This window comes from Xiphophorus hellerii, chromosome 20 (genome assembly GCF_003331165.1).
Source record: "Xiphophorus hellerii strain 12219 chromosome 20, Xiphophorus_hellerii-4.1, whole genome shotgun sequence".
NCBI lineage: Eukaryota > Metazoa > Chordata > Actinopteri > Cyprinodontiformes > Poeciliidae > Xiphophorus > Xiphophorus hellerii.
This window is the reverse complement of record NC_045691.1, coordinates 25,198,026-25,212,087: the sequence shown is the minus strand read 5'-3', so window position 1 is coordinate 25,212,087 and position 14,062 is coordinate 25,198,026. Positions and strand designations below refer to the sequence as shown.

The window sequence follows — 14,062 nt, the reverse complement described above, 5'->3', positions numbered from 1 at the left end:
TTTATACCTGCTTTGACATATAAAGTAAAGTCATTTTCTACAATCCGAATAACATCTAACGCCAGGAGTTTATCATATTTAATTCGGTTTGATGAAGAGTCATATTTAGTCATTTTTTTAAAGAAAAAATCAATCAATAATAGCAAACAGTAACCGGAATAACAAATAATAAAATAGACTAATCTAATCATATTTTTCACTGTAGCTAAAAATATTATAAAATGACACAAATTGTATGGGAGATTTTTCAGTTTTTAATGCTTAGCACCAAAATTCATTAAAAATACATAACTGCAAAATAAATAATCAACTAATCCACAATGGTTAACCTACATGTGAAAATGGAGGCAGGAAAGCATTCAATTCACTTGAATTGAATGCTTTCCTGCCTCCATGTATCCCATCATATGGGATACAAACAGGCAAACTGGACATCTGGACTCTGGTGACCAGTCCAGAGTGCAATCAACACAAAAACACCAAATTGGACCAAATGTATAACTTTTTCCACTGAAACCCACACATGGAGAGAGATCAGGTAAACTCCACGCATCAAGGCAAAAACAAGTAATTCCAACTCAAATGAATTCAGTAGATCCTTTTCAGTCAAACACCATATCAGAACTTTTCATAGAGAGAAAAGACTCTAGAACTTATACTTATCAAAGTCTGTAACGGCACATTACAGTCCAGTCAGCCCAAAACACTTAAATACATTTTAATCCGTCTGATTTCTTTCAGAAATGTTCAAATCTAACAATTTTTTAGGTATTCCAGCTTTAGATTTCAAAAGTATTGTTATTCTTTTCTAATTAACCCAAAATAGTGCTTTTCTCCCTGCGATGGACTGGCGACCCGTACAGGGTGACCCCACCTCTCGCCCGTAGACAGCTGGAGATTGACACCAGCACCCCTGCTGACCCCAATGGGATTAGGGTTAAGAAAATGGATGGATGGATGGATGGATGGATGGATGGATGGATGGATGGATGGATGGATGGATGGATGGTGCTTTTCTCATCTTCTAAGCTGGACATATCTTCACACCACTAACATAGGTTGAAATGAAATGGGTCTTCATTCTACACCTCAGGCAATATTTGTAACTGTAAGTCAGTTTCAATAAATATCACTGACTTTTGATTTTCTTTTCAAATTTCCTTGTATCAGCTTTACACCGAGCTCTATAATCAAGACAGATTAATGTTTTGATAGTCTTCAATGGTTCAAATTCGTTCAATAACTTTTAGTCATAATAGTACAATTTTGTTTCCAGAATTCTTTTTTTAATATTTTGTATATTTGACGTACATTTTCATTTAGGGCTTCGCATCAGAACTTTGTTGGCAGAACTGATGGTTTAGTCATCATGTAATGTTTGAACTTATATAGACTATTGTGATTGACTGTATCAAAAGCAGGACTGGGATCTCACAGGGTGAGTACATTAAAGGTGTTCATAGGGCTTTTTGAGCACTTTGTGTTCAAACAACAACATTGTTCCAAAGTAAAATAATTTTAAAAAATCCACTTCTGAGCAGGCCTGTGTGTGGTCCGTCTTCACAACACATTCAGTTCAATTTAGTTCAATTCAAAAACTGCAATGAAAGTCCTGTATCAAGTCCATGAAGAAGAACATTTTATTTGCAGAACATTGAAATTGATTTTCATTAGCAATCGTTTTTTTCTGAGTGAACGGAACCATTTAGCTGCCCACACTGAAAACAATGTTTCTTTGAAAAACAAAAAAATATATGTAAAAGAAAAACTCTTAATTTGTTACAGCTAATTTTATTAGTTTTGCTCAAACTATAGTTCTGATTTGATTTTCAAATGTGATTTGTTGTCAATTCACGAATAGAGTTAATTTTATAAGTTTTGCTCAAGCTACAATTCTCATTCGATTAAAATTCTAATAAAATTAGGTGAAACAAATTCTAATCATTATTTTGGGCTGAAGTTGGCTCAAAGAACCATTTTTCAGGGCACAAATTCAGTCTTTTAAAATGTTAGTGTTTTTTTATTTTATTATTATATATTTTTTTATTTTACAACAACTTTTCTCATTTAAAACCAAAGTGTGCCAAGAACTCAGAGTCGTAATCCAGCAGCAAGCTGGTGTGACCTCTGGATCCTCACTATGTTTAACAGTGTTTCTTTCTGTTGCTGTTTATGGAAAAACCCAGGTCCACCAAGGCAAAGTATATGCATACTTATAGTTTTGTATTTAAAGTTTCACATTAGTATTTGGACTAAAAAAACTTTAATTCTTTCTATAAACCATCTATGGACAACCAGAATGCTAAAGGTTTATGACAATACTCTGAGGTTGGATGCAATTCAAGCACACCGCAAAACGTAAATTCTTATTTATTTATTTGTTCGTTTTACCTCATATATTTTAAATTTATGACATTCCAGGCACAGGGAGAGTGCTCTTGGTTTTCTCAAAGCCCGGGTTATTTCTGAGGTTGTTTTCATAAGGACGTTTTAAGTTCATAAAAAAAAAAAAAAAAAAAAAAAATGAAGATCTCAAACACTTTTGAACAAGCTTTGATCACTGAATGCATTACAGAGCATTTATATAGGTCAAATATAAATAGAAAAGGGACCAAGTCTTTGTGCTGGTTGTTGGGGATAATCCTAATCCCGCTCAGTCTTCACCCTGGAAGTTCCACTCCTGAAAGATGAAGGTGACTGGAGAGGAAGTCGGAGAATAGAAAAACTGGACGGCTGTCTTGCTGACATCCATTTGTCCATTTTATTTTATTTTTCTAAATCTAATACATTCATAATAACAAAGTCAGGCATGATGTGAGTACATATTTTTGAAAATGGACACAGGAGGATTTAAAAAAATTATGGTTGGCAACATTTTATGCTGAATAACAATTCTGTAGAACTGTTTTTTATACAGAATCTAACACAAGCACAACTGCAATTTGTGAAAGATGCGCAGCGGTTCCGCCTGCGTTTGTCTGTTTTCATGCATTCCTCGTCTGAAACACTAAAACTCACCGTCTCTTTTGTACGGCATTGTTGGACAGAGACTTCCATGATTACACCGTCAGGAAGAATCCTTTAAGCTCTGCGACGAAGGCTAATTGCCAAAGAGTTAACACAAACAGCTAAAGTAGCGGGATGGATTATCCTGTTCTTTGCATGGGATTATGAGACATGATGTTACAGGCAAACAGATTAACAGGCAACGGCCCGCTGAGCTTTTCCCCCAGAAAGTGGGATTAACCTGTTTTAACCAGGTTTTGACATTATGAACAAACTTCTCAATAGAAAGCACTTGCACACCGGTGACAGCTTTCTGTAGGCGCATGCATGCTGGTGTGCTCTCATATGTTCGACGTTCCGGTTGGCAGAATTGGAAAAATTTGGCAAAAATTTACGCAAAATTTTAGATCACATCCTGAAGAAAATGTATATGTTTGACAACCAGCAACACTAAAATAGCAGATTTATTCTGAGATCATCAGCCAGACCCCGTTGTCTCTTTGAGCACATCTTCAGAGCACATGCAAATTGTGTTTTCTGCAAAACAGTAGGGGGGTCCCTAAATGACTTAGATCGGTTAATGAAAAAACCCAATCAATTAGTCAATTATCAAATTAATTTGTTATGAGGTACAGTGCTGTCTGAGGTGGGGGAGTATTTATAAATATCTGGAGGGGAAGAAAGAGGCATGTTTTAGATTTGGACTTGGTGTCATTTATGACTTCTCTCTCCATCGTTATTGTGTTTAAAATTTAAGTTCTTCATCCCAAGTTTCACGGCTCAGAAAGGAAGCGAAATGAGGTTCAACCGAGTTGTAGAGTTTCCAGAAGACTTCTGGATCCCAATCCCGTTGGACACAGACAACATCTCATCCCTCAGCCCTTTCTCGGTTCCTCAGGACCACTTGGGGAATTCGGGAATGTTCTACGCCATGGCCGGATTCACGTTCTTTCTTTTTGTCGTCGGCACTTCCATCAACACCCTCACCATCGCGTGCACCATGCAGTACAAGAAGCTTCGCTCCCATCTCAACTACATCCTGGTGAACTTGGCCGTGGCAAACCTTCTTGTGTCTGTGGTCGGCTCCTTCACCGCCTGCTGCTCCTTCACATTCAGATATTTCATCTTTGGGCCGCTAGCGTGCAAGATCGAAGGGTTTGTCGCAACGCTAGGGGGTAAGAGCTAATCGACCTGTCTTCTTCATGCTACATCGCAGTATATTGATGTTCAAAGTGGTTGAGACTTCTTCTTGGTTCTTCCAGGTATGGTAAGCCTTTGGTCTTTGGCAGTGGTAGCTTTTGAAAGATGGCTGGTCATCTGCAAACCTCTTGGCAATGTTGCTTTCAAGCCTGAACATGCGATGGCTTGCTGCGTGTTCACCTGGATCTTCGCGTTGACAGCCTCAGTCCCGCCCTTGCTGGGATGGAGCAGGTAAGAAAGGCACGCAGAAAATAAGTCACCTGCTTAAGCAAAGCTGTTAGACCAGCAAAGCAAACTCTTGTTATTTCCCCTAGGTACATCCCAGAAGGCCTCCAGTGCTCCTGCGGTCCAGACTGGTACACAACCAACAACAAATACAACAACGAGTCCTATGTCATGTTCCTTTTCTGCTTCTGCTTTGCCGTTCCATTCACCACCATTATTTTTTGTTATTCTCAGCTACTCATAACACTTAAAATGGTGGGAAAGCAGTAAAATTGCTGTTTCATGATCTTATTCAGTGAGTGCAGTGATCAGAGTGAAATGCACGGCCTTTTCAACAGGTAGCAAAGGCCCAAGCTGAGTCGGCCTCCACCCAGAAGGCTGAAAAGGAGGTGACCAGGATGGTGGTCGTCATGGTGCTGGGCTTTTTGGTATGCTGGATGCCCTACGCCTCCTTCGCTCTTTGGGTCGTCAACAACCGTGGGCAAACGTTCGACCTGAGATTAGCAACCCTACCATCCTGCCTGTCGAAGGCCTCCACCGTCTACAATCCCGTCATCTACGTATTCCTAAATAAGCAGGTGCGAAAAACAACAAAGTGTTTTCCAATAAAGGAAGCCAGGCATCATGACCAGTAGCTATGTAATTTTGGAAAGGATAGCCAGGGTAAAAGAAGGACTTAGAGAAGCATCAGTTTGTTGTATTATCACTTCACTCCAGACATTTTAGATTATCTTTAAATGCCACTTGGCTGTTCCTGGCAATTTCCAGCAAATAACAAGGATAAACGAGAACCTAAGTCTGATGCTTCCCAACAACTCAATAATTCTTTTGTTCTTTTCTCACTCTCAGTTTCGAACATGCATGTTATCCATGCTGGGGATGGGGGATGGAGAGGAGGAAGTCTCTACAACTCAGTCAGTGACTGAAGTCTCCAAAGTTGGCCCGGCTTAGTCTGACCGTAATCCTCTGTTAATTGTAAATCGTAAATGCTATGTCCAAACATTTCACAATCCAACAACAGCAAAAATAATTAGAACAACTTAGCAACATTCTGCTAAATATGTCAACGAAAAAGACAATTTATGAAATCATGCTTTTTTTAATTGCATTTTGAAGAATTTCCAGTGTTTGCATTTTTTATTAATATTATATTTATTTTATTAGGGGCATGCTACAGTTTAAACAGCCTCCAAGTTAATTTTTATTCAATCGTTGCCATTTTGTTCCTTCCTACGTCCACAAAGAGTTCCTCACCATTGCTTTTCAGTTGAGCTCTCTTTGTAGTTTAAGTGTTTTCATGAGTTATGCGCATGAGTAGAAATAAATACGCTCAAATCTCGCATGTCATTTTATTGTATGCTGCGATATTTCTGGAGACTTTCAGAAACCCTGGTTCCATTTGCTATGGTTCTGATCTGTTTGGGCTAATCCACAGTTACAAAATATAGCAGATTGTGACCCTTGATCAGATCAAAAATAACAAAGTCATCTACTGTTGTTAGATATTGCTTATTGGCATCAGTAAATCATATTTTCTTACAATCATGGGGGAGTTATTAGAGTTTATGGTGGTGATGTGATGCGGATCTCAGCTTATTTCCTGATCGTGTACCAGCACAAAATTAAGATTTAAAAATTAAAATAAAAAAAAAAACTAATATGTTTATGCATTTTATATTCTATTCATGATGGGTGGTTAAAGTTAAATGAGGAAATAGTTTTTTTGCTAACCGGAGCAAAGACAGCTTCAACTTTTAAGCGTGGGAGTAGTGCAGTAGGAGGGTAACCGCTGCTAATTTACTGACATGTAAAGATGGATTCAGTTGAATATTTTCCAGTTCTGGGAGAAAGAATCACAGCATCCACTTCAAATTGCAGAAGCAAGGAATAAAACCTTAACTCCAAGATAACTAAAGATTCACCCTGCCCAATCTCGACATCAAACATCGAGAGCCGATAAATGAATCCTATGATCCCGGTAGAAACAGAGAGGAAAATGTGGGTTCAGACCACTGAAGTTCGGCACAAATTGAAATGGTAGGCATGTAAAAATAATAATTTCTTTGGGAGAAAAAAAAAACAAATAAACAATCTTTGTTTTAAAAGTCTTTACAAGATGTGTACTCGTTTATGTAGTCAGTAATATCAGTACTTTCATGGTTAAAAACAAGTTTTTTGACAAAAATTTACAGAAAATTTTTTTTTCCGCTAAAATTGTATATGAACTTATGCTACGAGCATATTAGGTCATGTTCTCCAGTTTTTACAGTTTCATGTTTTATACAGAACAGTAAAGCAAATTTTCTTTCAAGGTATTGCTTTAAAAACACAGTCAGACTCTTGAGCAATCAAAACCAGAAATAAATCTGACATTAAAGAGACCAAACAACAATAGGCTACAAGCTAGGTAATATGCGTGCTAGAGGACTAGCTAATCTTTTAGCCTCCGGCAAACGGATTAGCCAATTCCCGGGGTTCAGACACAGGCAAGCAGTGAGAAGATACTGGCCAACTCTGAACTCCGACACTAAGACTCTAATCTTGGCATTAGCTAAAAGGTGGTGTAAGTTGTCACGGGAATACATGTAAAGCTTTAAATCCCATCCTTGAGCCAATTAAGTTGAGCCGGAGTAACGTTTAAAGTTCCTATAAATGCCGCTTTTCAGTAAGTCGGCATCAGACAGAGAGAAGCCCGCCTCACTTAGACGACAGGAAAAACATGAAGTATCACACCACTGTCTAAGTGTAGATTTAAAATTATACCGCATCCAGCTCTTATTTAATCATCCAGTCTAGTTGAACGTGTTATTCAAAAACCATCCCAATGAAGATGAGGACAAGTCGTCAAGAGGAGACTCCAGATGACTTCTGGATCCCAATCCCACTGGAAACCGACAACATCACAGCCCTCAGCCCGTACCTAGTCCCCCAGGACCATTTAGGGAGCCTGGGGCTTTTTTATTCAATGTCAGCGTTAATGTTCTTCTTGTTTGCGGCCGGCACGGCCATCAATGTCCTCACAATCGCATGTACTATTCAATACAAGAAGCTCCGCTCCCATCTGAACTACATCCTGGTCAACATGGCTGTGGCGAACCTCATCGTCTCGTCCGTGGGCTCTTTTACCTGCTTCTACTGTTTTGCCTTCCGATACATGGCTCTTGGTCCTCTCGGCTGCAAGATCGAAGGATTTACGGCATCTCTTGGTGGTAAGAACAGGAAAATATTAGAACAATCCCAGTCTGTGAAAGCTGGTTTCATGATTTACCAACTGAGTTAGAATTTAAGAGAGATGTAAGATATTGTGTAGAAGTTAGTAACTAACTGTAACCCTGTCTATATGACAAGTCTTGATGTTGATATACAGTATGCCAATCATCATCTGAATTCTGTCTTGTTTTCCCTCAGGCATGGTCAGCCTTTGGTCTCTTGCGGTGATTGCATTTGAAAGATGGCTGGTTATCTGCAAGCCACTCGGGAACTTTGCCTTCAAGTCAGAGCATGCTTTATTCTTCTGTGCACTTACCTGGTTCTTTGCTTTGTGCGCTGCAGTTCCTCCACTAGTGGGATGGAGTAGGTGAGGATAACACTTTAAATGTGGATTAAACTAACACAGTCCTGGAATCATATTGCTACATGTATCGTCTGCTTTGACAGGTATATCCCTGAGGGAATGCAGTGTTCATGTGGACCAGACTGGTACACAACGGGCAACAAGTACAACACCGAATCCTTTGTGCTGTTCCTCTTCTGCTTCTGCTTTTCCGTCCCTTTCACTTGCATCGTCTTCTGCTACTCGCAGCTGCTCTTCACACTGAAATCAGTAAGTAGGATGTTGTGAGCTACCCGGATTTGAATGGTCGACGTGTGTTTGGTGTGGCTTTTTGGCTCGGATTCTGACTCAACCTGTGAAATCTGTAGGCGGCAAAGGCCCAGGCAGAGTCTGCCTCCACCCAGAAGGCAGAGAAAGAGGTGACCAGGATGGTGGTCGTCATGGTGCTGGGCTTCTTGGTGTGCTACATGCCATACGCCTCCTTTGCGCTTTGGGTCGTGAACCATCGTGGACAGACGTTTGACCTGAGACTTGCTACCATACCGTCCTGTGTCTCAAAAGCCTCCACGGTCTACAATCCTGTCATCTACGTTCTCCTCAATAAGCAGGTAGGCTTATGGGGGGGTGGGCTTAAAAGACTGACGGTGGTACTATACTGTAAAGCTGAAGGAGAGACCAACTATAGACCTTTTCTAACTTGAACATGGCTGATAAAGACCGTTAATGTCCTCAAATGGAGGATTTTAAATATAATCAACAGCTCAAACTGCTTTCTTAAAATATACATTTCACCTTAAATAGGTGTTCAGTGTTACATCTTTTGAACTTTTTTTGCTAGTAAAAAAAAAGTGACTCTTGGATCTCAGCAATATCCGAACCCCAACTATGTCGCCGCATGGCAAAATCAACTAATCCTAACAAGATTGCATTTGATCCACGCTGAACGAGGGAAAGCATCTGAAGTGTCCATCTTTGCCTTTGCTTTCAGTTCCGCTCTTGCATGAGGAAGATGCTGGGGATGAGTGGAGGCGACGAGGAGGAGTCATCTGCAAGTCAGTCGGTCACCGAAGTCTCAAAAGTTGGACCCTCTTAAGTTCTTGGCCTGTCTTGATTTGGATGACATGGAAATGACCAACATTGATGTGTTTTTATTGTTGTTATATCTTAGGGTTTTCAAAGAAAAATGTAAAAAAAAAAAAAAAAAACAGACAAAGAAAGAGAAAAAAGATTCATCTGATGAAGCTGATATTTTTCTGTGCATTTTACCATGGACCTAAAGCAAAAACACATTCTAGAATTGCATTCTGACGTGAAAACATGGGGATTGCTTTTCTTCCAAAAAAAAAAAATGACTGAGGTCTCTGAAAACCCATAAACTACAAAATAAATGCATGTAGCACATCTGCCGCGTGTGTGGATAAGTTGTTCTACATGCCATGACTTGTAAGTATTTACTTGTATATAAGTAGCAACAGAATTAATAAAGAGAAGCTCATATCCACTCGGGAAAGAAATTATTTGTTCACAAAGAAAGAGCACTGCCTGAAGTGTGCTGGACCTGTTGCATGAATGCTATATACTCACATAGTATAGTATTATTACTGGTATTGTTATAAACCAAAGCTTCACAACCGTATGGGTTTTATTGTTGTTTCATATCATTTTTAATTCAAACGTCTTCACACAAGAAGCATCAAATCTACAATTTTTATTTGACATGCATTAAGCATTTCAACACAAATTATTTTAATGTAAATAATGTAAAATAAGTATTTATGAATTTTAGAGAGGTGTAGTGTGGAAAAGAGAAGTCGTCACTGACCTGGCTACACAGCAGACAAAGCTGGTTGCTGTTTCTTCCAGGCTTCACAGCAGCATTCAAAATGGCCGCCCTTCATCAGTCTCTGCTAGTAGTTATATACAAACTCACAACTCAAATTTAAATTGGCCAATAACCTCACCTTCCCAGTGGGGAAAAAAAAACCTTTCACATAAATAATGTAAACAATATCAGTAAATCTCAAGCAAAAATGCTAAGTATACTGTTAGAATTATTGGGCCGGAGCAGCGAAGCGCTGGCGAAGGCCTAATTTATGTATTTGCAAGATTTCTCGATTACTTTATTTTATTTATTTTTTCCGCCACTTTACGCGGCCTTTAGGAGGCTTTATCATATTCAAAAACTCACCAAACTTGACCCAAAATTGTCCCCCGAAGAAAATTTTGGGATTCCAGTGGAATCGCAAGTGGGCGCGACCAAACTGCTCTAAAGTGAGTTGGGGGAAACCGTAGGTCGTAGAGAGCTGAACCTTGGTGCGCAGTTAGATCCCCCTCAATCAAGAAAAAACGTCTCTTGGAGGTACCCCCTAAATTGCACAGGGAGGCGGCCATTTTGGGTCAAAGGTCAAATTTTGGCCATTTTTCACTTTTACTTACGTCGAACTTTAACTAACTCCTCATAGAGATTTTGACCTATCGGCTTCATTCTTGGTCAGAATGCAGTTAAGGTTTTAAAAGTTATCAAAAAAATGGACTTTTCGTATATGTTCAGGGGGCGTGGCAGAGCGGCAAACTTGTCGTACTCGCCAAAACAAACGAAACGCTGTAACTGTCACATAAAAAGGTCAATTGGCACCAAGCTTGGCATGAGTGATCCTGGTTGGATCCCTGAAGATCCTATATCATAACTGTCTGATGTCATCTAAGCCCCGCCGCCTCAGAACAGGAAGTGTCCCTGATTGTTATGTACCAACAATTCTGTGGAGCCCAACACAGATTGTCTGGCCATTTGTCTATTGTTAAGGAACGGAGGTTGTTCTCTGATGCTAAAGAGGGCAGATAAGTTCTATGTTGAGGAAGTAACACTGAGTCTCCAGGATCAAGGAGCTCCTGCTGTTATACGGCACTGTAGAAGTCTATAGGAGAGCAGCTTGACCAATCTCATGATGAGATAATGCAGACACAATCTAATGCACAAGAGGGGTGAGGGGCACATTATAAAATTTTCCATTATAGTACTTGGACTGTTTCTAAAACTAATAAAGACCCAAGTGGAAGTACAACAACGTGCAAAAAGTAAGTTTTGCATAATAGGTCCCCTTTTGACCTTAAACCAGGGTATGTGCTGAATCAGGATTTTAGCGCACATTTACACTCTTAGAAAATATCCCAAAGAAAATAACTATATTACACATTGAATAAAAACGTACAATCACTTATTTCATCAATTACATATTTATTTGACAAATGTTTGTTGTTCTGGCCTTCTTGGTCTCTTGTAGTTTGGTGAAAAACCTGGAACACAAAAAACCCAACACATGTAGACACACGCAGACAGTGATTTCTTTACACTCGTCACACAAATTGTACAGAGACAAATCAAACGAGTAATTAAAATGTTACTGCCGAAAAAGTAAACAGGTCCCAACATAACATTATGTCCATCTGCTTGGAACAGCCATTTTGTTTCACATCAAAATCTCTACACTCCACGGATGATGATAAAACCTCTGTGTGTGTCTGTGAAGTTGTGATATTCGCTAAAGAGCCGTACTCTTTTGAATTCTCTGTGATTTGGGTTTAGTTTCCAGCAATGCAGAAAATACAAAACAGTTGGGGATAAAGAGATTAGTTGAACTCGTGGCCCTAAATATGTTGTAATTTTTCTAAACGTTGTTGTTTGTGACATATGAAAAGTTGTATATCACATTTGCCACCTATGGAGGTTGCCATTTTTCACCTGCACAATGCGTACCGGGCGATGACTTGAGTAGGTTAGAGTGGACACAAGACTGTAAACAAAACACAGGAAACCAAGGCTAACACTACGTGATTTGTTTGAAATGTCCAAGCTCTGCTATACGAGTTATGTGTTAAAACAGCCAAATGTGGTTGACTAGACACTATACTAGCAAGAGCTAACGCCGTTAGCAGGCGCTAACACAAAATCAGTTCAAATTGGAAGATAATGCAATTTGGCTGTTTAAAGTGACAACAAAGCATCTTTAAGTCTTTGTGAAGGTGCTTACAAAGGCTGTTATGCTGTTTATGGTAGCATTCTGACCATTTCTATCTCAAGCTACTACCATAAACAGCTTGAAATAGAAATTGTAGCTCTTTCCAGAAAACACTCTCCTTTAGGGTCGACGACCCTTCTGTGCATCAGCAGCACAGGTCCCAGGTTTGTGGCTGAGTATCTCCTCTTTCTTTCTTCATTTTGACTTCCTCTTGTCATTTCTGCACTGCATTCAATTTCAATGTGCTTCATTTCAAACTGAAAGGGCTGAACGTTGAGCATACAAAGATCACTGTTCAGTTTTTTTTTTTTACGGAGCTAGCACCGTAGCACCTCATACATCATCTACCCAGGATGCATTGCAGCGTAAACAACATGGCGACGTCCATGTGACAATATTTATTTAACTTTATAAAAACTAGTCTACAAATTTTTTGATATATTTTTTTTATGTCTGAAATGAATGCTTCTTAAATAAATTCTATTCTAATCCTATTAGAACTAAATGTGGATCCCTTTTAAGAGACTGAAAGCTGACTGAGAACTTGAAAAAGATTCTTGAGTATCCAGGCTGAAGTCAGCTTTAAAGCAGATAAAATAAAAATTAAATCATCCAAAACGCCACATCAGCACAGAGGTTTTCCCAGAAGAACGCGGTGTTGTAACAAGATTACAGGTTTCACTCACCTTACCTGTCAGTGGTCATAATGTTATGGCTAGTTGTTGTTTTCACTCGTAAGCTTTTCTAACTCTTTAATGCAATAGAGTTAAGGCAGTTTGCTGGATAGGATTACCTTTTGGAATAAATGAAGGCAGTGGTCACCTAAAGAGAAAATAAAACAACAGATATTCACATTGTAGCATGTTTGTTTAAATGGCATTTTAAAAAAATGAAATACATTTCATCACAAAAGTCAAATACAAAGTTATATTTTCACTCTGAAGAAATGGGAGTTAATCAGTCCAACTAAAACATCACAGCGCTGGAACTGACCCAGGAACTTCTTACTGCAAAAGCAGGAAAAGGGGAAGATCAGAAAAATCTGGTTATTAAAGGTTAAAAAAAAAAGAAAACAAAAACACTTTATGAAGTGATTAAGAAAAACCCTGAGAGAATATTACCTGATGTTAAGTGAACTCAGAACCATGAGATCAGCAGTGGCCGATTTGGCTCACTTGGCACCAGAGTAATTTTCTGTCCACCTTAACGATCACTTCACCACACATGTGAACCACCTGTTGCTCAACACAGCAGCTGAAGACCTTTACCGCCAGTCATTCCTGTCGGTTGTCGGGAGCAAATCCGAGTTCTGCTAGTAGTGAACTTTTGCCAAACATGAATAGTTCAGAACTAGCGGAATTCCAGACTTACCCTCGAAATATCCCAGCATCCCATGGAAAGTTAGGACGGTATCAAAAAAAAAAAAGAGTTACAAGTTTCAACCTTATGCTAAATGGAGATTTTTGTTACAGTAAAAATGCTAATGCTTCTAACAGTTTTTCATATTTAACAGTTCAACATAAATGCTAACATGAATACAGACATGCAAAAATGTTAGAAATATTTACAAAAGTCCTGAGTTCCAGGTCCATCCTCTTCTTGAAGTGAAAGAAGTCCTTATGCCACACGGAGAACTTATTAAATGTGTGAGCAAGCTACGTCCACATGGTCTAGATCCAATAAGAAAGAAAAAAAACAAAACAAAACGCACATGCAAGGATTAAAGTAAACCACTACAGAGGCTTTGATTAGGCTGAGGGTGCTCCTGACGTGACCTGTTATTCCGGAGCGATTACCGTCTTACGGAGTGAGCATGCCAAAAGTAATTACTCTATGCTAAGCAGTTTTGTGGAGCAGCCTGAGTTGTCCGTATAATCTGATTTGGTCTATTGGGGAATGAGATATCCTCACTTGTGTTTCATTAGGTCAAATGAAGACACTGTTGGTTTAGTGCTACGCACTAAATAATACAGTACGTCAGTTCACATCAATTTTGAAACCACCGTAAAACTTCTAAAATACGTACAAGAAAGTTTGAATGCATTCCACTATTATTATACAG

General features: G+C 39.1%; 2 protein-coding genes across 2 annotated transcripts; both read left to right on the top strand.

The window, feature by feature from the left end:
• The first annotated feature begins 3,746 nt into the window (after positions 1-3,746).
• opn1sw2 (opsin 1 (cone pigments), short-wave-sensitive 2) lies at positions 3,747-5,453 on the top strand. Its single transcript, XM_032550461.1, has 5 exons — positions 3,747-4,181; positions 4,269-4,437; positions 4,521-4,686; positions 4,770-5,009; positions 5,281-5,453. The coding sequence occupies exons 1-5, from the start codon at positions 3,803-3,805 to the stop codon at positions 5,380-5,382; spliced, it is 1,056 nt and encodes a 351-aa protein (XP_032406352.1). The 5' UTR covers positions 3,747-3,802; the 3' UTR covers positions 5,383-5,453.
• Positions 5,454-7,111: 1,658 nt separating this feature from the next.
• LOC116711085 (blue-sensitive opsin) lies at positions 7,112-9,485 on the top strand. The gene is made up of 5 exons (XM_032550460.1): positions 7,112-7,640; positions 7,840-8,008; positions 8,089-8,254; positions 8,353-8,592; positions 8,973-9,485. Exons 1-5 carry the CDS (start codon positions 7,256-7,258, stop codon positions 9,075-9,077), a joined length of 1,065 nt encoding a protein of 354 aa, XP_032406351.1. The 5' UTR covers positions 7,112-7,255; the 3' UTR covers positions 9,078-9,485.
• The last annotated feature ends 4,577 nt before the right edge of the window (positions 9,486-14,062 follow it).